Source organism: Erpetoichthys calabaricus, chromosome 10 (assembly GCF_900747795.2).
Source record: "Erpetoichthys calabaricus chromosome 10, fErpCal1.3, whole genome shotgun sequence".
NCBI lineage: Eukaryota > Metazoa > Chordata > Cladistia > Polypteriformes > Polypteridae > Erpetoichthys > Erpetoichthys calabaricus.
The window spans coordinates 81387930-81414450 of NC_041403.2; the positions used below are offsets into that span (position 1 = coordinate 81387930).

A 26521-nucleotide genomic window follows, 5' to 3' on the forward strand; every position below is an offset into this window, starting at 1 on the left:
AAGGTGATGATGTGCTGGAAGCAGGAAAAATGGGCAAGGGTAAGGATCTGAGCAACTTTGACAAAGGCTAAATTGTGGTGGCTAGATAACTGGGTCAGACCATCACCAAAACATCAGGATAATGCACACTCTGCCACACTGTAAAAATTGTTCAGGAATGGTTTGAGGAATAGCAGGAGGAGTTCAAGGTGTTGACTTGGCCTTTAAACTCCCTAGATCTCAATCTGATCAAGCATCTGTGGGATGTGATTGAAACACAAGTCCTATCCATGGGGACCCCAGTTTGCAACTTACAGAACTTAATAGGATCTGTTGCTAACGTTTTGGTGCTATTTACCTCAGGACACCTTCAGAGGTCTTGGGGAGTCCATGCCTTCATGGGTCACAGTGGTTTAATGTTGTGACTGATTAGTATAGTTGTATTTGCAGCAGTCCCTGAAACCCACATGCTTGAATATCTGGCACCCACAAATCTACCTTGGTGACCGCCAGCTACAGTATATACAGTTGATTCAGAAGTATTCTGACCCTTTCACTTTCTGCAACCTTTATTGTGTTTTAAAAGGATATGTTTTCACTTTAGGCCATCAGTCTACACTCAATAACCAATAATGATAAAGTAAAACATGTTTTCAGAAGTTTTGCAAGTTTATTAAAAAACAAAAAATGAAATCTGTCATTCATATAATCACATCCTTAATTCACTACTTTGTAGAAACCATTTGGTAGCAATTAAATCTTTTGAATCTTCTTGGGGAAGTTTCTACAAGCTTTGTACACTTGGATTTGGGTGGTTTATTCCATTCTACTGGGCAGATAGTTTCAAGCTCTGTTAGTTGGAAAGTGTCTGTAAATTGCCATCTGCAGGTGTCTTCACAAATGTTCTATGAGTTTATGTATGGGCTTTGTCTGGGCCACTGACATGCAGTGTGAATTGTGGGACCTTACATACATTAGTGTGTGCCTTTCTAAGCAATGATTAATCAATTAAATTTTCCACAGAGAGACTCATCTCAAAGATATTTATAGCAAATAGGCTGCAACTGACCACATTTTTCAGCTCAACAGCAAATGTCTGAATATTTACTGTATATAAAAATTAGATATTTCAGTTTTTGATTTTTAATAAATTTGCAAACCCTTTTGAAAACATGCTTTCACTTTGCCATTATTGGTTATTAAGGGTATATTGATTGGTAAATATTGGCAAATTTATCAATTTAAACTTATATTTACAAGAAAATAAAGTATGCAGAAAGTTAAGGGGTTTATCCACTGCATTAACCTTGCCTGTTAAACCTTTGAACTACATGTAAACAATCCATTGGTATTTGCCTATATGTTTTACATAGCATTGCCCTTGCATATGATGTGAATGACAGTGAGTGCTCAGTCAGTGTATGGGGAAGCATAATGACAACTCACATATATGTACAGTAATTACACATCATAATGGGCAAACATGCAATGCTTGTAATACCAAAATAGCTAATGCAACCAATGACACAAGACAAATTATGGAGGAGAATGAAACTAGCCTCGCTTTTAAATATATAATATATATAATCTTTGTATTACTTATTTGGGAGTCAAAAGAAAGACTGGCCCCATCAGCCCATGTATACTAACCGCCACTAAATGAAAACTTAGACATAAAGATAAATGAAAAAAAAATCCCAAGCATCTCAATTATTTTGCCAAAAGAATCCTTCTGATTTCTGGGCTTTTTAAAACAAAAAAATGATTAGATAAGCAAAATTAAAGTAGAAGTGAAAGATAGCAGTAGGAGAATTGGAAAAAGAGAACAGAAGAATAAAACCCCAACTGGAGGGAGGCCCCACCCTCATAAGTGCTGGGACATACCGCAGATTCTGAGAGAGAAGTGGCCTCTGAGTATGACTTGCTACGTGGATTGGAGATGAGTTTGCCCTGATGAAAAGAGGAGATGAGATGGGACTGGGCACACAGACACTGTGGAAACTCTACCAGCAGTAAACACATGTACAAATTAACAAGAGGAAATACAAAATGAGGGGTGCTTATACATGATTAAAGCAGACAGACAACTTTAAACATGTACATGCATACACACATATATTCACCAGCATCTACACCTGTGAAAAATAAGTGAATAATAACAGTAAACAATTTTTAGACTCCTGCCAATAAAATACACTAGACAGTGGACCTTTGGAAGAATTATTTACAAATAAAATTTCAGTTTCAGATGATATAAACTGGATAACATAAATAACTTAGTATTTAATTTCTAAAACATCTTATCTATTGAGGCATTTTCATCTTTCTGACCTATTAATAGCATAATGAGCTCTGGGCCCAGACCTCAGGGGCACGTGCTCTTCAGGTGGCAGTGTTCTGTCTTAGGGGAATGAGAACATCCAGATAAGCCGTGAGACAAATCTGATCGAAGTGCTCTTCTAAGTGCTATGACAGAATCCCCCATCCCTGCTGCTCACGGGCTGTTTTACTGCTGGTTACTCCAGGTATTCCTGCCTCCACAGACATTCCACCACCACCTGAGTAGCATATCCCTGTGAATATATACAGCATGAAAAATAAATCATTTAACTTCTGATTTTCAATTCTGTCTGTAAATAAGCTGCAGCTCACTTAGTATCACTTTAATATTTGCACAGCATACAGAGATCTTGTTCATCTATACATTTCCAACTCACTTAATTCAAAATCATAGTTGTGGGGAGCTATAGATTATTGTAACAGCAATGGGAATATGACAGGAAACAGTCTTGGATACAACACCAGTCCATTACCAGAAAAACAGTCTCTTACCCATGGCCAATTTAAAGAAATGAACTTTATTTTCTTATTCAAGGATACAATCAATACAGAACTATTACTTTCTATTTTAACGTGCATGCTAATTATGTTATATTAAAAATTAATGGAAAATCAAAAAATTTACATTCACCCTAAAATGTGTGTTAAATGGACTGTAAATAAATGTAAAATATGAAAAAAGTACACTTTCAAAATGCTCAACTAGACACAGTCAAACCCACCCCATTTGCAGTTAGATTTTATCAATATTAATTCATTTATAAACTTTAAACTGATATTAAGTACACACTACACTGAATTAATTTGTAGTTAAAATGTTATTATTTTAAATTGCAAGTAATGTACTTCATAAACTGAAAGTGATTACAACATATTAAAACAACTTGATAATGACAGTAACTAATTTAAAAAACTCAATTTAATTAAAATATATTCTATCATAGACATTTCTAGGGAGAAAAACAGTCATGTTAACTAGATTCACACTTAAAAGTAACTCATGCTTACAGAGTATACTAGATTGTGCTGTTGGTTTAATGAGGGGCATTTTCAGCTAGAAAAAAAGAAAAATATAAATAGTCAGTCATCATCCAACCCGCTATGTTCTAACTACAGGGTCACGGGAGTCTGCTGGAGCCAATCCCAGCTATCACAGGGCGCAAGGCAGGAATAAATCCTGGGCAGGGCGCCAGCCCATCGCAGGTCAAACACACACACACACACCCACACACCAAGCACACACTAGGGACAATTTAGGATCCTAGACCTAACCTACATGTCTTTGGACTGTGGGAGGAAACTGGAGCACCCAGAGGAAACCCACGCAGACAGGGGGAGAATATGTAAACTCCACGCTGGGAGGACCTGGGAAGCGAACACAGGTCTCCTTACTGCGAGGCAGTAGCACTACCACCGCGCTGCCCAATATAAATAGTATGTAATGTATATTTACTTGTGCTCTTCTGTTTGTTTTTCATGGGGGATTTTGGCTGACATTATGTACAAAAACAATTCTGATTAATGTGAAAAATTACAGATTTAATTACTGCTGTGGATCTTAATAAAATGTAACTAACACAATAGCAAATATTAAAATATTTTTGCAATATAGCTTCTGCATTATTGCTTTTAGTGCTGTTTAATGCCAGTGCTCAACTAACGTATATATAGTATATATGTAAGAGAATGTACAGTACTGTATTAGTAATGACAGAGACAAGAACTCAGAAGGGTAAGGGGAGGACCCCTATTCTTAACTTTTTACTTTTATAAATAGTTTTCAGATGTCACTACTTGTAGGATCCAACTTGTAAAATCTTTTAACAGTTTCGAAAGCAATATGGATAATATATAAGTTTCTGAGGGGAAACTCAAAACGCTTACAAACAAATAGGACATGTTGAATTTTAGTAAGGACTATTAAGAGCAAATATGAAAGATCATATACTATAACTCATATCATAAATGGATAGATAACTTTACACTCTACTGTATATTGATATCTAATTTAAATATTAAAGATCATTCTAGGTTGAAAAAGGGTGATTGGGACAGCACTAATATTAATTCAAAACGCAATTGTTTTTTTTAGCCTCTGAGGTAATTTCTGACTTAAAAGAACACTACATTAGGGTAGAGGGAAAATGGAATGAATCTAGTCTAATGCTGAAAGACATTTACATTACATGGCTAACTGGGATGATACAGAAAAAAAAAAAAAGATAAACATTACATAAACCATGTATATATAGCAAAAAGCTTGTATTTGAATTTGTGATTTTCATAAGAAGCACAATGCCCATGTTTTAGGCAAATTTTTTCCACTAAACATCAATGTTAAGATTCTGTTTAAAGTTTTCAAGAGGACTTATGAGAACAAGAAGCACATACCACACAGGGTAGTTTGACCTATAGCAATTCAGCCTTCAAACAGAATACAATGTACAATATTTGCAAATTATAATAATTATAATTTGAAAAATACTGCCAAAATATGTGCATCCTTTGAACAACTGTACCTCAGGTATTAACTTTTACCTAAAACTCTCTCACTACCTATAAGAACAAGTTTCAATATGTTATAAAGATATACATTAGGTAGTGGCTTCCAGCTTTACAAGGGTTTTTAAAAGCATGAATACCTAGATAATAAAGGCTTCCCCAGAATTACAAACAACTATTTTATTAAAATCGGGTATACTAAGAAAATATTTTTTGTAACATTTGTCATTGTACAACCTATAATGAAACTGAATATTTTGCATATATAAGCACTGAGTCCAGAATGGTTTTCAAACTGTCGCTGATAACGCACCTTATCATTTTCAAAGTCATTCAAAGTACACCTCACTGTAGTGTGTGGAACGCAACATGGTAGGGTGTTTGGGTGGGGCTGGACATCTAAGGCAGACATGGTGGACTAATTGAGACATGGCTGGATGTTGTTGACACAAGATCCCAGTCTCAGTCAATGTCACAGCTGATGCTGCATTCATGTGCTGTGGCTTAGTCAAGTTGTTGTGCATGTTACTCATGTGTCTTCCATATTTATCTTTGTGGCTCCATCATTTTGGGAAATCACAAGGAGGACTGAAAGACCATTCTTTCAAATGCGAACCTTGAACTAGTAAACAGTATTTTTAAATAGTAGAAAATGAAGGGAAAATGTCTTATTAAGTTTGGTTTATTTGACTGATTTTATAGTTAAACTAATTCTGTTCAGTTTCAATTATTTTCATGTTATTTGATCAAAAATTTGGCATTTTTTCTGGAAGCAGGAAACATATGTTTTCATTTAAATTTAATTTAATGAAATATTTTGGTTAATGTAATTAAAATTCACCTTATAAAGAGGCTTTCAGGAAGCATTAGCTTCAGAAAGTGAACAAAACCTGTATTAGCTTTGGGAATGGGAACTGTCACATTTTCAGTTAATGAACAGAAGTTAGCACTTGACACTCATCTTAATTTGTCCACAACATGATCATACTCAACCCAAAACTGTATTTTGTGCACGTTTTTCTCAGACTATCAAAATCTAACCTGGTTAAACTATTAATTGTGAGCAGTGTCACCAGGCACCTGATTCACTGTGCCACATGTTTTGGAAATATCAGCAGCCCTGACAATATTTGAATAAAATCTTTGTTTATTTTCCAGATAGTATTTGATTCACAATTACCTAAGTACTTTGTTTGGAGCAACATTACCAACATGTCATATTATATAGTTCAATGAGGAGAAATCAAAGTCCACCTTCTATACCACAAAGGGAAAATGGTATGCTATTTTATTTACAATTTGAAAACAATAGTTCACTCTAAGTTAAAAAATCCTTTCAAATCTGGCAGTCTGCTGCCCTAAATCATTTAAACTTGGTAACCCATTGTTAAACTTTTGAATATTTTAGTAACATTGACTGAATTTCTCATTTAAAATAATTTATTTCTCTGCTTTTCCGATGGGTAAGGAAGCAGTATGTGAACTGATCTGAATAAGATATAGTACAGTAAATTTAAATGACTTATAATTTATTTATTGTAATGTAACCCTTGAAATTAAGAAAATGTGTAAAAAAGAAAAACACATACTGTACATGTAAAAACTTAAGATACTGCTGTGATAGACATTCTGTGGAAGTTATATTTGCTATTCTCACTTGAAGTGCTGCAAATGGCAAATTGTGATTTAATAAATCATTGTGTAAAATACTGAACATTCACCCCATAGTCTATTTATGTACACATTTCATTTGGATGCTTTATTAAGTTATTAAGATCATTTTATATAACATATCTCTCAAATGAAAATTATTTATCAAATAAATAAATAAACAGACATTCTTGTTAACATTTACAAATATTTTCATGAATGATGTAATCTAAACATAGTCTTTCACAAGCGTGATTATAATAGGAGTATGGATGAAAGCAAAAAGAGGGAAAACACCTATTCTTCCAGGATATTATGTATTGTTTAGATTATTGTTACTTCCCGTCTTTTCCTTATTGTCAGTTATATGTTCAGAGAAGAACTACTATAACTTAATAAAAGACAGCATGTTTAAATAATAATTTTAAGAGCACCACTATATACTAAATAAACATGAAATAGCATGTTTTTCAAGAATAACAAGTCAAATTATTATTTTTATTCATACATTTATAACATTTAGATATTTGAATGGCAAAATATTTTAAGTTTTCAGTTTTACCTTGTTCTCTTCATGATTACAAATACCATATAATATACTAACCTATATGTTATTCTTACAAATGGCCAAGCTGTTTACTTTAAGAAATATATTATCCAAAAATAAAGAACACACATTTTATCTATGTTATTAACCTTTTCATATAATATTAGCCTTAAAATGTTTGCTACACTTACATATTTAATTTACAAAAAACTTCAATGTTATTTTTGAGATAAAATTCAAAACCAATACTAATTAATTTCGTTACCTGTGAATTTACAGATTGTCCCATAGGGATACGGGAACATTCCAAAGCATATTGCTTGACGCAGAAGTAAGAGCCCTAACAAGAGACAAAAATGAATGTATACTAATTAGCTACACACAATATGGAATTAATGACCTATAACAAGGATCTCAAGTGGCAGTTATGTATGTAGTTGGTCAATTATTCGCAATAATTACATTCAGTACTTATTAAAGAGTCATTATAGCACACAATTTATAGTACCAAACTCATTTTTGTAACACCCACGCTGTGGCCATAGTAAAATAAAATAAAATATAAAATAAAAGTAAAATATGAGGAATTACATATTGTTGGATGTCACAAGTAATAAGAGTTTTCAAACACTATCTTAGCTTAAAGCCTGATAGCACAAATCAAGTGCATGTGTGTACTGTATAATATTAACAAAAAGAGCAGCTTACTACTGAAAACGGTAAATATAGGAGTGAGTGGGGATCGAACAAGGATTCCTGATTACGCTTGGTTTGCGTCTGTACTTGTGCTGTTACTTAGAGAGCCAGATCGGGGGGAGGGGTGATGTTAGAGCGCATGAGCTTATTCAGTGCTGCAGGAACAACGCACATGTTGATTTTTTTTTTTCTTTCAGTACATGGGCCTTCCCTGTTTATTTGTATATCTCTGCCTGTCTGTCTCTGTATTACGCAGTGCTCTGTCTGTCTGTGTGTTATTGATCTTGAAAAAAATAAGTTATAAGGACATTTGTTCATGTTAATTGCAGTCTCAATTGTTAAAAAAATATTTTAAAAGGAGCATCCCACATGAAAATACAACGATCTCATTAACTGACAGTGCATACCAATTTACAAATTTTATGTCCATTTGAGGTTAAAAAGAAAAAAAAGAAGTAACACTTTATCCCCAACGGGGAATTGAACTCATGTTTGTGAGGCAGAGAAAAGCTACTCGCTCTAAGAGGCAAATCTTAGTGCGCTACGCCACGGAAGCTGTTGTATGGTGTGTAAAGCTTTTGTGGAAGTGTTTATTTGATCTTAGGAACTCGGGCTTTACACATTCTATAGTTTATGCCTACATTTTGCAACATTTATTACTAAAATATGAAAAAGTTTCTGTTTTAACAATGTGTTTACACAGATTACTGTAGAAACGGTACACACATGGAATGCGTGTGTTCCAAATAACAATCGCATTATTTCAACTCTAAAACTCCAGTTCACTCCCAGACAATCAATCAAGGCATGAGCTGGGAAAAGTGCATTCACGTTCTAAGTCGGAGGGGGGATGGAATAGCCGGCTGCTGGCAGCTTGTCTTTTATCAGCACATTTAGAGGACAAAAGACGCTGGCGGAGAGGTGTGAACGGATTTAAGAAGCGATTTAAGGTGGGCCGGATCTACGAGTTTTTTCGTAGACTCTGGTAATTCTAGTGTTAAGAGGGGGTGCTGCTAACAGAATGAAAATATGTAACATCATTGTATACTTTAATTAACATAAATCATGTTTAAAATAATACACTTAGATATTATGTATGGCAAATTAATTATGTACCAAACCATAAGCACATGAATCATGCATATTGTAACATAGTTTCATCTGTTTGAAAAAGAACTAAAAAGCACACATGCTAAACTGAAGGTCAGTCTGTCACTAGCTTCTTAGAAGGAGATTAAATGCATTTGATCAGTAATACTATAACTGTGAATTTCTATGTTATATTTTGGTGGTTTTTTTTGGGAGCTAATATTATTACTGAAGTGGATTAAGCAATGTCTTACAAGTTATCCTGTCTTTCTGATATATTATAATAAGGAACTGTAAAATTCTCTGAAATAGCTTTATTCAACACTAGTTCACAGCTAGCTAAAGAATATCCTAGTAGCTCTAGGTAAAGGTAAGGGGAATGTATGATATATCAGGTTTCTGTAGTAAGTTGAATCTTGTAATGAAAAGTTTAGTCTCAAACATTTTTGATCCCAATTTGTGTACACATAACTTTATTGGATTAAACAAAACAGTAGCTTCATAATAAGTGGCTTTACTGCAGAACTTTCAACAGCTACTCATTAGTAATTATTTTCGAAAATGATAAGGGAAATATATAGGTAGTTTGAGGCCCAGTATCAACTGTGCTGCTACTACAGGTACTACAGTAAATAGAGACACAGAATGAGCAAGTTAGGCCATAACTTTCTAAGGAGATTTTCTGTACATTTACAGCTTGTTTCTAAGCTCTAAACCTTATGTCTATTTCACACAATATGTAAACTTAATGATTACTTGAATTAAATTATTTTAGACACATGACTTTTAATATGTTTGGATTAAGTTTCAGGGTTTGAGTAAAAGGAGATTCATGGTAAACAACTGTTTTACTGAGTGAAAATTTCATACAAATATAAGCACCAAATAAATTAAATCTAACACTTATACCTGAAAAGCCAACTCCATTAGCACTATTCCTCCTGGAAGGGCACGCTGTAAATGGTAAGGTGAAGTCCCAGATGCAGTGCTCTGAGGAAACAAAAAAAAAAGCTTTCTTTCTCAAGAACTTCAAAGAATGTCCTTATGCTGACTTTTAAAATTTTGATTGGATTACCTTGGGGCTTTCTTCACTTTTCTGTTTGTTGTAGGAGAAAGAAGACCTACTATCTGTATTCATGCCACAAAATGCTGCAGCACGAGCACGAGCAATGCTGTAGCAAAGACAAGAAATTAAAAAGGTAAAAAGTCTTTATATATATTTAAGATAATAATGTAGACATCCGCTTTGTTTATCTTTGGAATTCAAATATATATTTAAGATAACATAAGCATCCATGCATTCACTTAATTTATCTTTGGGATTCAAATATTTAAACAATTAAGATTTTTATTTTTATTCAAGAGCAATTATTCAATTTACAGTTACCTTGCAAAACAAGATATTTTATGATATGAATGAAATAAACTCTACATTTTTATTACATACTTTACACATAGTATATTCCCCTAACTGAACCCACCTAATCCAGTTTCAGGGTCACAGGAACCCAAAGCCTCTGCTTAAAGCATTAGGCACTTCGATGGGGAGCTAGTCAACTGTAGGTCACATTAAAGCACATATATAACTTCATTCATACCAGGCCGACATACTTGTCTTTGGGAAATGAGAGCAATATTAAAATATTCTAGAAAAATCCACGTAGGCACAAGAGGAATGTTAAATCTCTACACAGATAGTCTACTTGAGCTGGGAAGTAGTAGTGCTAACCACTGTTTTTGCTATTTTTACTTTTTTTAACAAAAAATAAATATTGAATAACAAACCAGTTACATGCATAAACTGTTAGTTTCATTTGTTAAAAACAGTGATGCAAATTAAGATTTCAAAGGATATCATACTTTCATATTTTTGGCAAGCTAGACATTCAGAAAGTGAATACTTTCAGGTAAACAAATGCCTATATAAAATATTGCATGAAGTTTAATGAGGGGAAATGTTTTATAAGGTTTGCTTCATCATAAAAAAATTAAGGATTACCTTCTGGCAGGTGATGGTGGTCGAACCTGAACAAGTATAAAACCCATACTCTGCAGGTATTGAACATACTGCTGTACAAAAGTGTTAGATATATCTAGCAGCCAGGGCTCTTCTTTGAGACGACATGGTAGCATCTCCACAGAGTCACAACTATTGGTTCGATCTCGACTTGAGGCTGTAGAATCATTTGAGCAATGTCTTTTCTGTTTAATGAAAGACAATTAGAAATAAAACAGATTATGATAAATTATTATTATGCATCTTATGGCTATCAGTAAGTGTAAAGATATACCATATGATTTTGATAAATTGACATACAGGCAAAAGCTGATTTTAACAGGATTGATGATGACAAATCACAAAAGTTTGTTCACGCTGCCTATAAAAAACATCTGCCAACAGCTTTAAGACAATGATGAATAAAAGTAACCAAATAATGTTTAAAGATCAGTACAATCTATTATCTCCTTGGGAGCATTGTTATTGATGATCAGAACATACAATTATTAAATACAAGACCATTTACAAAATTGATTAAAAATGACCATAAATAGGATAATTCATACAAATCGACCTCTACTACAAACACGTGTTTGTCAAAGCTGTTGCCATTGCCACAGAACATTATGTTTGACTTGGGAGTACTTATTTGCAAATGACTGTGAGAAACCAGTAAGTCAACAGCAATTTTCCCATGTCACACATTATCAAGAAATGCACTTATTTATTTACAAAAAATATTTAAAATTGTTGTGCTAATGGTTTAACACAAATCTTTATTTTACTTAAGTAAATATGCCTTGTGGTCACACCTCCAGCAAGATTAAATGTTTGGGTCACGTGTAATACCAATGACATAACAAGAATGGGGTAGAAAGTAACTTGTCTTGGTTGAGTATAAGTGTTCAGTAGTTTGGAAGATACCACAAAATTAGATATAGGGGGTCTCATTTCGATGGACAAGGTCTGAAAAGAGGCATTCTAATCAATGGTGCTCTCACTTCTATAAAAAAAGAACTATTTTCAATGTAGTCATACTCAAAAACCCAGTGTTTTGACTTACCAGTCTATATGCTCATCCCTACCTACAGTCACAATCTCTGGGGAGTAACCAAAAGAATGGGACTGCATATACAAAGAGACAAAACTGGGTTGTTGTCCTGACTCTTAAAAATCAAACACTAGCAACTGGACCTGTGAGGCAGGAACAATGTGCCATCATGCCTACCTTGAAAACAGAATAATCTAAATTATGGAGAAAATGAACATAACATGTTAAGTGTTGTTGCAGATTAAATGTTATGTTGTTGTTATATATTTAACTTTCCCCCCTTTGACATTTTTCTGTTACAAGTGTTGAGGACCACTGGATGGTTAAGAACAAATGAAAGATAAAGATACTAATAATAATATTTATAAAATTATTTACAGTAAGAAAAAAGGAAAAGCTATATAGTTAGGTCCATAAATATTTGGACAGAGACAACTTTTTTCTCATTTTGGTTCTGTACATTACCACAATGAATTTTAAATGAAACAACTCAGATGCAGAGCATCTGGCAGAGCATTAAAAAGGAGGAAACCCAGCATCTGGTGATGTCCATGAGTTCAAGACTTCAGGCTGTCATTGCCAGCAAAGGGTTTTCAACCAAGTACATTTTATTTCCAGTTATTTAATTTGTCCAATTACTTTTGAGCCCTTGAAATGAAGGGATTGTGTTAAAAAAATGCTTTAGTTGCCTCATATTTTTATGCAATCGTTTTGTTCACCCCACTGAATTAAAGCTGAAAGTCTGCACTTCAACTGCATCTGAGTTGTTTCATTTAAAATTCATTGTGGTAATGTACAGAACCAAAATTAGAAAAATGTTGTTTCTGTCCAAATATTTATGGACCTAACTGTATGTCTACAAAACTATGTCAAAATGCTATTCATATGCAAAAAAAGGGAAAAAATAAGTACTGAAAAAGCACAGAAACAGTTTCACAATACTATTACTATTTATAATAGAAATAATAGTTTTCTTAATAGATATTCTTTTTTGATAGTATGAGATTTGATAATAATTTGACATATTAGAATTAGGATGATTATCTTCTAATAACACTACTCAATACAGTAAAAATCAATAAATATACATTGGCTTCCTTTTCCCACCATTTTTCTGTTTTCCTGTGCATGTAATTACTCATTGTCCTGAAATAGCCTCTATTTTAGTTTCTGATAAAGGATTAAAAAGTTATACAGTATTTTAATGTAAAATGCAGAAGTATAATATAACATGCATGCCATTTCTGTTTTTGGTAAATGTTAGATGCTGGATAAAAATGAAAATGTTTTGCTCAGTCTCATTGGCAAACTAAAAGATTTAGACAAAAACAGATATATTAAAAGCTGGCAATTTCACCATTATTTATTTATTTACCTTAGCAAAAGGGTTAATAGTCTGATCTTCCTGAATTTGTTTGCGAAAAACAGGGTCGAAAAGTAGTGGAGTGGCACAGTAATGGACTAGGCGTGATGACTGCTTTAATGTGTCAAGATCAGCAGCCTAAAAAAAAAAATTTACTTTTAACACCTGCTGAAAGCCCACTTTTCTTATTAGAATACAACTAAAAATATTTTAGCAAATAAAAAAATATTTTTGTTAAACCAATGTGCAGCTTGATAAAGACACTTTTTAGACACTAAATTCCACAAGGCTTACTAACATGATATAAGAATGGAAGCTGCAGGGAAGCATGCAATTTCTAGTTAATATGTATTACATGGAGAATATTAATTGCAAGTCAAAATACTAAAAGTTAAATAAAGTTTGAAAACAAAATAAATCACAATAGTACTGACAGAGATGGGCATATTCGACTGAGCTGATCGCTGTTGCCAGGTCACAAATAGGTTTTCAATCTTCAACTGCTTCTCCATTTCTGTCGAAGTTGAAAAACAAAAGTGTAATCATAGACCTGTGCATTCTAAAGTATGCTGTTTACCATTTTATTACTCTCATCTTCACTTGCTTACATAACCTTAGTACTGATTCTATCATATCATTAAGAGGTGAGTCAATTTCATCAAATTATTAAATAAGGGGAATCTATATCAATTTTTACTTTTATTTAATATATCACCAGTTTACATTCTTAACTTTTTAAGACAAGATGACTTTAGAAAAAATTAACAAGGTGCACACAAAAAGGGCAAACACTAAATTAAATATTAAATATTAAAATTCTTATTGATGCATCATTTCTAAGCTTTGCCTACTCTTTTGCTGCTTGTAAACAATGCACCCCTGATTTTCTATTTAACTATCAATTATTCAAAACAGTACCTTTATATTAATGTGTTTATTGAAAAATTATATTTACTCTTAGGAATTAAGAATTACATTTTCATAATAGTGTGCAAATCCCTAAAGACTGTGCCCATTTAAGGACAATTCCCAATGAGCAATATCACCCATATGTTGAAGAGTAATTCTAAACAAATGAATTAATTAGCTGTTAAAAAATATTTGCTGTATTTACTTGCTGTCAAAATTATAAACAGCATATATTCATTTTAAAAATGCTGATAATTCTTGATATGTTTATGGACTGACATTTTGTTTGAATAAAAGCTTTTGAAGCTTGTCATTAGAAACTTATTATAAGGACTCTACTTTGTGCATAACTTACAAATCTGTGTTATGTAAGCCACAAGGAAAAAATGCCAACCCTGTTCCTACTTCAGCACTCATACATAAAAAAGTTTCTTCAGACTCCAGCAATATATCATTATGAGAAATATATTTAACAAAGACACCTTTGGAACACCTCCTGATTTGTAATCATGGGTGTGCTAACAATCTTTTGTTAAACATAGCCTTTATAATATGTGAATATACAAATTCATGTTTAGCATATAGATAACATGTTAACCTAATACAAATAGGTCCATATATGGGACATCAGATCATCCTATATTAGGTTACACAGAGAGATTGATGCCTCATGAGGTCTGGAGCTAGCTGAGGGGTCAGCATACTAGAAAGAACTCATCCTACTTAAAACAGTTAAGACAAAAGACAGTATGACTAAAAAGCATATCAGACTAAAAAATGTAATGTAAAGGTTTTCCACTACAAAGTACATATTGATTTATTCTTATCTACTATTTTTATGTCATTTATACACTCTTATTTAGTTCTAATTTGTATCATTTTGTTGTTGCACCTTTTTTTTTGACATCTTGTAAACCACTTTCAGCTACACTCTTTGTAAGAAAATATGTTACAGAAATAAATGTTATTGTTGTTAACGAGCTGTTTATTTTGCTTTACATTTATTATGTTCAAACTTAAGTCAACATTTCAATCAAAAACCATTTAAATGTTATTATATTTTTTTTCACACAAAAAACAGTCTACAGTTTAAAAATAGTACAGTATATAAGCGAATTAAGAAAATGGATGAATGCTTGTGCATCACATAGACCGATTTCACTCCTGAATAATGATATTAAAATACTATTGAAGGTCCTGGGTTAGGAGCATACGCTGATCGTGTGTTGCTGCACTCAACTCATGATGAACCACATGGATTGGGACCAGAGTGCAGCGGGTGACACCTCAGCACCACAACTAACAGAATTAAGAAAGTGGTTGTTTTGGTTGTATCATAAGATCAATTAAGGGCAGACACTAAGCCTTAAAATGTTGGTACCTTTTTTTTTTTTTTCAGATGCTTTGACAGTCAGGTGTAAAATAGTTGGGCATTTTAAGCATTCCACTTCACATACTCTTGCTTAGAGGATATTCAGCATTGCCACTCTACTTGATCCAAGGTATGCCCATTTAATTGGCTATGTAATGCACTTCAGTCAAGACATCATTATTATGAACATGGAGGGAAAGCTAATGAGATCTTAGCTCAACATATCCACAAGCAAGAAGTTGGCAATGCAATCCCAGCAATCACCAACACAAACAGAGACAAAATCAATGACCATAAAAATATAATGCCCACATTTAGAGACTACTATAAATCCTTATATTCTACTGAGTTTAAAGAAGACAAGACACAATCTAATGCATTTCTGGATGCATTACAGATACCACAAATAGACAATCTCAGTGCAGAGGAATTGGATAAACCTCTGGCGCTATCAGAATTACTAGATGCTATAAAGTCACTTCAGAGTGGGAAAGCAGCAGTTGGCTACCCTGCTGAATTTTTTAAGAAATTCTCCACTCAGCTAGCTCCCCTCTTATTAGCAACAGAAGCTAGAGACAATAAAATTCTACCTCAAACTATTTGCCAAGCATTAATCACCGTTTTTCCTAAACAAAATAAGGACTTGTTACAATGTGCATCATAGAGACCAATTTCACTTCTGAATAATGATGTTAAGATACTCTGCAAAGTCCTAGCTAGAAGGATGGAGAAAGTCCTGCCTTCTGTAATATCACAAGATCAAACAGGATTTACTAAAGGCAGACACAGCTTCCAATCTTCAACGCCTGTTTACTATAATATATTCACCCGCAAACTCAAACACCCTGTAGATATTATTATCGTTGGATGCAGAAAAAGCATTTGATATGATTGAATGGAACTACCTTTTCACTACATTGGAGAAATTTGGGTTTGGCCCGAACATTTGTGCGTGGATCATACTACTATATACCAGTCCAGAAGCTTCAGTTTGTATTAACATCATTATTTCAGACTACTTCAAACTAGAACGTGATACTAAACAAGGATGCCCCTTGTCACCTCTGCTTTTTGCAATTATCATTGAGCCGCTGGCAGTTCACTGTCGAAATGCTTATGAGATAAAGGGGATTATTAGAGAAGGACTTGAACAAAAAAATTCACTATATGCAGATGATATGGTACTACATATATCAGACCCACTGTAAAAAGTTTATATGTTTAATAAGTCACTGTGCTCTGTACAAAAAATATTTTATAAATCTGCTTCTTCTCACATGTATAGCTAACACAAGGCCAGATTTAGCACACAGGGGCTCATCATTTACAACTGCTAGGCAAGCATTAGAAGACAAGAAAGGGACAACTACGAAAATGGGCATTGTACTATTTCTGTGTGACAGAGTTAGCATGACATTGGATCTTCTTTTCCTTGTTTGGAATGGCATGATTTACCCAAGTAGGGGTCTGCACATGGAAAAAGAGTATAAAGCCTGGGAATATTGCCTGGCACACCTTTGAAGCCAACGGATGGATGGGAATAATGTCATCCGATCTTGGAAATCCTTCCAGCGCAGTGACGAAAATGGCAGACTCTATACAAAGGTCTTGTCATGGCTTCCCGTCTGTTACGTCACGTAAATCGTCATTAAAGAAAGTTATTTTCTCTTATGTGATTTCTTACCACCGTATCACTAATGGAGGGGTATCACCTTTTAAAATGATATCTATATAGTTTTGGGTTAATTAAGACGCCGCAATTGCAAAATGAATGTATTTCCAGAGGAAAACACCCACAAAATACTGTGCCTGCAGTCCTAACAGCACTAGCAGAAGTTCAAAAGATTTCTGGACTCAGAATCAATTTGAATAAAAGTGTGCTCTTTCCAGTGAACTAACTAGAACACAATATTGGATTGGGCACCTTCCTTTTTTATCATCACAGATCAGTTTAAATGCCTAGAGATAAACATGAGAAGTAAGCATAAAGCTCTTTATCAACAAAATTTTGCTGTCTGCATGGAAAAACTTAAGCAAGACTTACATAGATGGTCCACCCTACATTTCACTTTAGCTGGAAGAATTAACACTCTCAAGATGAATATCCTTCCCAAGCTTCTTTTAGATTTCAAAGCATTCCAATATACATCAATAAATCATTTTTTAAGAAGTTAGATTCAATCATGACCTCATTTATTTGGAAATCAAAACATCCACGTGTCCAAAGAGAAACCCTACAAATACCTAAGGCAGAAGGTGGCATGGCTCTACCTAAAGTTCAATTTTACTACTGGGTGGCAAATACACAAGCTATAAAAACCTGGACATTGATACAAATAGATGAACATACACAGGTTTGGTCCATGATAGAAATAAAAGCCTGCAGTACTTTTTTAAATTCCTTGCTGTGTACCCCAGTAAACACAAGTCATCGCCAATATACTAATAACCCAATTGTGCTTCATTCACTCAGAATATTTAACCAACATAGGAAGTACTTTAAGAAAGAGAAGCTTTTATTTTTTGGACCTCTGCATGATAACAACCTTTTTCTACCCTTTCAAATGTACACAGTTTTTAATGTTTGGAAAACATTCTGGATTAAATCACTTGAGATTTGTACATAGACTATGTCTTCGGATCCTACAAACAATTACTCTCTAAATTTAACTTTCCAGCAATACATTTCTTTCACTACCTCCAAATTAGAAACTCTGCTAAACAAAACCTGCCCAATTTTCCTCACCTCCCACCTTCTTCTATTCCAGAAAAGAATTTGATCAGTCTTGAGGACTCAGCATTTCTGTAATACAATGCATCTAGAAAGTATTCACAGCGCATCACTTTTTCCAAATTTTGTTATGTTACAGCCTTATTCCAAAATGGATTAAATTCATTTTTTTCCTCAGAATTCTACACACAACACCCCATAATGACAATGTGAAAAAAGTTTACTTGAGATTTTTGCAAATTTATTAAAAATAAAAAAATTGAGAAAGCACATGTACATAAGTATTCACAGCCTTTGCCATGAAGCTCAAAATTGAGCTCAGGTGCATCCTGTTTCCCCTGATCATCCTTGAGATGTTTCTGCAGCTTAATTGGAGTCCACCTGTGGTAAATTCAGTTGACTGGACATGATTTGGAAAGGCACACACCTGTCTATATAATGTCCCACAGTTGACAGTTCATGTCAGAGCACAAACCAAGCATGAAGTCAAAGGAATTGTCTGTAGACCTCCGAGACTCTTCTCTGGTCTGATGAGACAAAGATTGAACTCTTTGGTGTGAATGCCAGGCGTCACGTTTGGAGGAAACCAGGCACCGCTCATCACCAGGCCAATAACATCCCTACAGTGAAGCATGGTGGTGGCAGCATCATACTGTGGGGATGTTTTTCAGTGGCAGGGTCAGGATAAAGGGAAAGATGACTGCAGCAATGTACAGAGACATTCTGGATGAAAACCTGCTCCAGAGCACTCTTGACCTCAGACTGGGGCGATGGTTCATCTTTCAGAAGGACAACGACCCTAAGCACACAGCCAAGATATCAAAGGAGTGCCTTCAGGACAACTCTGTGAATGTCCTTGAGTGGCCGAGCCAGAGCCCAGACTTGAATCCGATTGAATATCTCTGGAGAGATCTTAAAATGGCTGTGCACCGACGCTTCCCATTCAACCTGATGGAGCTTGAGAGGTGCTGCAAAGAGGAATGGGTGAAACTGGCCAAGGATAGGTGTGCCAAGCTTGTGGCATCATATTCAAAAAGACTTGAGGCTGTAATTGCTGCCAAAGGTGCATCGACAAAGTATTGAGCAAAGGCTGTGAATACAGTACTTATGTACATGTGATTTCTCAGTTTTTTTATTTCTAATAAATTTGCAAAAACCTCAAGTAAACTTTTTTCACGTTGTCATTATGGGGTGTTGTGTGTAGAATTCTGAGGAAAAAAATGAATTTAATCCATTTTGGAATAAGGCTGTAACATAACAAAATGTGAAAAAAGTGATGCGCTGTGAATACTTTCCGGATGCATTGTATATAAAAACATTTTAAAATCAAAGATCCCAGAGTACAGTGGGAAAGGATCTCTCACTTAACATTTCAGAAAAGGAATGGAAGGCAGCAATGCAGAGAATTCACTCTAGCTCCATATGCACAAAGCATACAATTATTCAACTTAAAATCATCTATCGAGCACATCTGTCTCATTTAACTCTTTCAGGGCTAATTTTGTTTTGTTTCTTTTCTCCCAGGGCTGAATATTTTTCCAAAAATTAACTTTTTTTAAAAAAAGAACACAAAGCAATTGAAATCAACAAAAAATATTCACTTTTGACAAATGTTACTGTCTTGCATGTTGTATGAGCCTGCATACTCTCTGATTTCACATACATATCACATACATTTTACACAGCAAAGTCCTGCAAAGTCTGATCTCGCTCAAAGCAGCCAATTTCAGTCATTGCCACATTGCACTGCTTACAATATGTGTTGCTTTGGTGCCTACTTTTCAATTGTCTGTTGCTGCACTTTCTCACATATATTGTTAGTGTGTACTGTAGAGAAACAAGTCACCAGTTTGCCATCGTGCCATGCCACTGCCACCAAGTTTTCTGCCGCATGAAAACCATATTGTCACCCCTTTTCATCTTCAGCCTGTCTGGCTTCAACTGTGAAGCCATGTGTATCCTGTTCATCCTCACTGTGCCACAAGCTCCAATTCCTCTGCTCTGTAGCTCCATGAACAATTCTGGGCATGTATAAAAATTGTCCAAATGTACACAACATGACCTAAATGTTCATAGCCCTGAAGCAGCTCCAGCACAACCTGACTTGTCAAGGGACAGTTCTCTCTTTGAAAGAAATACTTTCCTGTATATGTAATTACTTTCAGGCAGAAACCAGTGTTTGCTTCTGCCAGTACAAAATCCTTTATGCCATACTTTGTGGGCTTGTCTGGCATATATTTGCAGAAAAAAGGTGTCCCTTTTATTTTATCACAGATTCATGCACAGACAAATCACAGCCAGGCTGATAAAATTGTTTCTATGTTGGTTCCACAATGTCAAGCAGGGGCTGAACTTTATGCATGGCGTTATAGCCTGGCTCACCCCATGGGATTTGCTTCTGTTTATTACAGAAGTGAATACAACTTTGCGGCATCACGTACCTATCATCATGCTGTATAACCTGTCCAAAGCCACCAGGGGACAAAGCACGTTTGGACCAATGCTACCTGAAGTTATATCACCAGTTCTGTCCCATCTCTATTTGTAACGCCACAGCGCGCTTCATCTCATCTTTTGTTGTGGGTTTCCACTTTGATAAACGAGAATGCGATGCAAGCGCGGCCGGCGATTCAAAAAATTCCTCTGCCTACCTGTTTGCCTCGTCTGACAGTAGCTGAAAAGCAGCATCAGGAGAGTGCAGCCTGAAGTAGTTCAGCAGCTGGTGATCTGTCGTGTCCAACAGCAAGCCATGCTGTCTTGTGAAGTCCGGTAGCCAGTTCGGCTCCAACGGATCAATGTCTGTGTAATCCTCCCACGCGAACCTTGCCGTAGATGCATCGGCTGCGCAATTGTGCTCAGCTGGCAGCGGATCAGCTGGCACGGCATCGGCTGGTGTCCGATCAGCTGATGCCGGCTTCTCACTCTCTTGTTCAATCTCCTGATCACTGTCAATAAAATCCGATTCTGAAAAATCAGAGTCCGACTCCGCGATAATGCGCAAAACATTGTCTACTGAGTGCTTTCTTTTTTGCACTCGCTTTGCTCCCTTGTGACATGTCATTGCCATCTTGCCATTGTTTACATTCTGCAACTCACGCACACGCAAGGATTAGTTGCCGAGTCAACGAGTCTAGCATTCCTCCAAGCACAGAGGGAATGCCTGCGACGTGACAGTGAGTTTTGTCGCCATTAACAGCTGATTGTCGCCCTCTATCCCTGGATGTCGACTTTTGTTGACATTCGCCCTCAACCTCTCTTGTCGACAAAAGTCGACATCCGCCCTAAAAGAGTTAAAATAGTCCAAAATGTTTCCAGGGCAAGATCCAACCTGTGAATGTTGTAATCAAGTTCTAGCCTCATTGGGCCATAAGTTTTGAGCATGTACCAAATTAACATAATTTTGGGCAAAAATCTCTGAATGCCTCTCAGATAGCCTTGGTGTCACAATCACTCCTAATCCATTAACAGCTGTGTTTGATGTACTTCCAGATAGGCTTAAAGCGGAGAAGGACAAACAAACTGTAATTGCCTTTAATTCACTATTGGCACATAGACTTATCTTGTTCAACTGGAAGAATCTTAACTCACCTCTTTTATGTCAATGAGTAACTGAGGTTATATAGTATTTGAAATTGGAAAAAAATCTAATTCTCACTTAGAGAATCTGTGTAAAACCTTTTTTTAAAAACTGGCAGGATCTAATCAATAAAATTTTAAAATAAGCATTTAAATTGAGGAAGCGGATTCTCTTCCCTTTTTTATTTTATTTATTTATTTCTCCTACTATCATAGTTTTACTCTGTTGGCATAACTCTCTTTCTTTGTTGACTTGAGTTGAACTTAGTTCTATAAAATGTGACTGGCTTGTATGGAATGTTATTTGCTTTTAATAAATTCAATAAAATGTAAAAAAAAAAAGTTGTGTTACCTTTTAAGCTTTTTGAAACAGTTTGTTTCAGACATGATAAACTCCCAGTTGACACTTTGTGTTTAAATGAAATGCTCAAGGTTCTCTTAATATACATACTAATTTTGGCTGGTCAAATTACAAGTAAATGTGTCTTTTATTCCCTGCAAAATATGGCATCTAATGTATCTGTTTTCTGTCTGAGCATGACGGAATACAATTGGTGCTGTGTTTCATCATTGCTTCATAATGTGAAGCATTATTGGTGTAGAGTTTTCTTATTTACTGTAACACTGAAAACAAGCACTGGATATAAAACTTCTGTATGTTGTTTTTATTGGTATGTGTGTTTGCACAAATTTTTCCTTTTGTTCTTGTTTCCATATACTCACTATTAAAAATCTGTTCAATGTGATATATCTCATTTTCAAATTTACTACATTATATATATGCGAAACAAGGTTGATTTTCAAAATGTACATGTTAGCAAGAGACTTTCACAAATTTGTGTCCCAACTCTTTACCATGACTATGTCTAAATACATTTAAAGGATTTATTATAAATTACTTCTCTAGGGTGCAAATAAAAAAAAACCTTATTTGCCAAAATTTCTTAAAATAAATATGTGGCATTCTGGAAAAATCTCCTCAATTACTTACATAAAATGTCTTTAAGTATCAAAAATTGTCTTTTGACTGGACATAAAACTGACATGCATATAATCACAAAAAAAAATTCCTGTTATAGATACAGGGCTGTGAAAAAGTATTTGCCCATTCCTGATTTCTTATTTTTTTGCATGTTGGTCACACTTAAATGTTTCAGATCATCAAACAAATTTAAATATTAGACAAAGATAACCCAAGTAAACACAAAATGCAGTTTTAAGTGATTATATTTATTAAGGGAAAAAAAACTATCCAAAGCTACATGGCCCTATGTGAAAAAGTAATTGCCCCCTAAACCTAATAACTGGATGTGCCACCCTTAGTAGCAACAACTGCAATCAAGCGTTTGTGACAACTGGCAATGAGTCTTTCACATCGCTGTGGAGGAACTTTGGCCCACTCTTCTTTGTAGAATTGTTTCAATTCAGCCACTTTGGAGTGTTTCTGAGCATGAACTGCTTTTTTAAGGTCATGCCACGCCATCTCAATTGGATTGAAGTCCAGACTTTGACTGGGCCTCCCCACAACCTTCATTTTGTTTTGTTTTTTTTAAGCCATTCAGAGGTAGACTTGCTGGTGTGTTTTGGATCATTGTCCTACTGCAGAAACCAAGTTCGCTTCAACTTTAGGTCACGAACTGATGGCAAGGCATTATCCTTTTGTATTTTTTGACAGAGAGCAGAATTCATGGCTCCATCAATCAGAGCAAGTCGCCCAGGTCCTGAAGCAGCAAAGCAGCCCCAGACCATCACACTACCACCACCATGTTTGACTGCTGGTATTATGTTTTTTTTCTGAAATGCAGTGTTACTTTTATGCTAGTTGTAACGGGACGCACACTTTCCAAAAAAGTTCAACTTTTGTTTCGTCAGTCCACAGAATATTTTCCTAAAAGTCTTGGGGATCATCAAGATGTTTTTGGCAAAAGTGAGATGAGCCTTTATGTTCTTTTTGGTCGGCAGTGGTGTTCGCCTCGGAACGCTGCCATACATGCCATTTTTGCCCAGTCTCTTTCTTATGGCTGAGTCATGAACACTGTGAGGCCTGCAGTTCTTTAGATGTTGTTCTGAGTTCTTTTTTGACCTCTTGGATGAGTCTTTGCTGCACTCTCGGGGTAATTTTTGTAGACCGGCCACTCCTGGGAAGGTTCACCACTGTTCCATGTTTTCTCCATTTCTGAATAATGGCTCTCACTGTGGTTCACTGGAGTCCCAAAGCTTTAGAAATGCCTTTGTAACCTTTTCCTGATTGATAGATGTAAATTACTTTGTTTCTCACATTTTCCTGAATTTCTTTGGATCGTGGCATGATGTCTTCCTTTTTGGGATCTTTTGGTCTAATTCACTTTGTCTGACAGGTTCTATTTGTAATCTCTTGATTCAACAGGTCTGGCAGTAATCAGGTCTGGGTGTGGCTAGTGAAATTGAACTCAGCTTTCTAAAAAATGTGATTAACCACAGTTACTACATGATTTAATGAGGGGGCAATTAATTTTTCAAATAGGGCCATGAAGGTTTGGATAGTTTTTTCCTTAATAAATAAAATCATCACCTAAAACTGCATTTTGTGATAACTTGGGTAATCTTTGTCTAATATTTAAACTTGTTTGATGATTTGAAACATTTAAGTGTGACAAACATGCAAAAAAACAAGAAATCAGGAAGGGGCAAATACTTTTTCACACCACTGTATAAGGATCAGTTTTTTTCAAACACCAATATAGCCAAAGGAGTGGTGGCTCTGAGGCTAAGGATCTGCGCTGGTATCCCGAAGGTTACCGGTTCGAATCCCCATCACTGCCAAAAGAGATCCTACTCTGCTGGGCCCTTGAGCAAGGCCCGTAACCTTCAATTGCTCCAGGGGCGCTGTACAATGGCTGACCCTGCGCTCTGACCCCCAAGAGGTATGCGAAAACGAACAAATTCCTAATACAAGAAATTGTATAAGGCGAAATAAAGAACAAAAAAAAAAAAAAGAGGCCAAAGAGATGGTGTTCCTGCGGCCTAGAGGGAGCTGGACAGGATTATGCGTCACTGCCTGCCAAAAGTCCCTGGAAGGACCGGCCAAATATAGTTTGGAGCTTATGTTTGATAGATTGTACATGCAAATGCAGTAGCATCAATGAGCTGTGCTCCAGCAGCTGCTGCCATACAGCTGGAAACATACCTGGGATAAACCATAGTTTCTCATTCAGACAAATCACTTAAGTACTGGTCAGTTAACAAAGTGTGTGGTTCCTCATTTTGCCTTAGATGTCAAGGAAATGTCTTTTAGCACCATGGGCTAGTGTGGAGAGCGAGAGATTATTTAGTGCACTGTCACAAACTGTTAATGAAACCAGATTACAGCTGAACATGCAGAGATACTTTTGTTCATCAAAAGGAATGTTGCTTTCTTCTCAAAAGTGTTCCCCAATGAATTTTGAACTGTATATCTTTATGCCACTAAATTAGCTATCTTAAAAAATGGGATACCAGTAAGAGAAAGGTCCATGTTATATCTAGCCAAATTCCTTTGAACACTGTGTTGTACTATTACATCATCTGCTGAAAGACCTAAAACAATGTAGGTTTAGTTTACATAGATTAATTGAATGTGATTTTTGATTTTTTTTCTGTGAAATTTGAGCAATTCTAAAAATGGTGTTGTAATCTGTTCTACGCAATGTATCCTACTTTGAGTTACTTGTTCAATTTTTGGATTATTTTATTCCAAATAATGAGTCTTACATTTTTCTGTCAACTGTAAAGTTGACAGTTGATGGACATAATAAACAAATACTATCCTCCAGCTTTCAGTCTCACTATAGTGGTATCGATATTGGCAAATACTAAAAAGCAAGTATTGGTAGTTGTATTTGGTCTGAGAAAAATGGTATTGATGATCCCTAAATACAGACATAATAAAATCATGAAATTCAGCAGAAACTCAAATTCACAGTGGCCTGGCTTACAATCGAAAAATAAATTCTGTTCTAAATTTTCCTTGCATGCCCTGCTTTGTGCTCCACTCAATACTACCATCAGTACACCAGTAATCCAGTCTTCCACCCATTACTTAAAATATGGAAACAATGTAGGACACATTTAAGGTAAAGATTCTTTCACATGTTGCTTCTATATATACTAATCATCTGTTTTAACCTTTTCAAACACACTTAGGATTTAACTCACGGAAACTACTAGGTATCAACATGCACAAGATCTTTATATAGACACTTTTTTACTATATGCAAATGAGATATTTTCTCAAACAAACAAATAAATAAAAACAAGGAAACTACCTCTAAAAGGTCCTAGGGAACAGTGGTAAAGGTACTTCTTGATCTGCATCTTAGAAAAGGAGTGGAACTCAGCCACACACAGAATACACTCCAGTTCTATCTGTACTAAGCATGCCATAATTCAAGTAAAGGTCTTTCATTGATCACATTTGTTTCTGTTACAACTGGTCTAAATGTACCCAGGACAACACCCAACCTACAAGTGCATTCTAGCTCCAGCATCACTACGTCACATGCTTTTTGGAAAGCACTAAATTATCATCAGTTTGGACCAAAGTCTTTATATACTTCTGAAGCAGCATCAATGTTACTATCACTCCAAATCCATTAACAGCAATATTTCATGTACTCACTGATGGTATTAAAATGCATAGGAAGAAATCAATTGTAATAGCCTGAACCACACTATTAGCATGCAGGCTTATTCTGCCCAA

At 35.3% G+C, this 26521-nt stretch overlaps 1 protein-coding gene across 4 annotated transcripts in view; it reads right to left on the reverse strand.

Annotated features, from left to right (window-relative positions):
* Positions 1 to 26521, reverse strand: part of szt2 (SZT2 subunit of KICSTOR complex) — a 382417-nt gene that overhangs the window by 86398 nt on the left and 269498 nt on the right. For 3 of the 4 annotated variants that reach the window (XM_051933248.1, XM_051933246.1, XM_051933245.1), the window contains 7 exons: positions 13651 to 13730; positions 13229 to 13354; positions 10803 to 11005; positions 9879 to 9975; positions 9713 to 9793; positions 7284 to 7358; positions 1864 to 1929 (listed from right to left, as the gene is read on the reverse strand). In XM_051933248.1, coding sequence (XP_051789208.1) covers positions 1864 to 1929; positions 7284 to 7358; positions 9713 to 9793; positions 9879 to 9975; positions 10803 to 11005; positions 13229 to 13354; positions 13651 to 13730 — 728 coding nt within the window. The remainder of the gene's footprint in view (positions 1 to 1863; positions 1930 to 7283; positions 7359 to 9712; positions 9794 to 9878; positions 9976 to 10802; positions 11006 to 13228; positions 13355 to 13650; positions 13731 to 26521) is intronic. The other variant, XM_051933247.1, reaches the window with a different exon arrangement.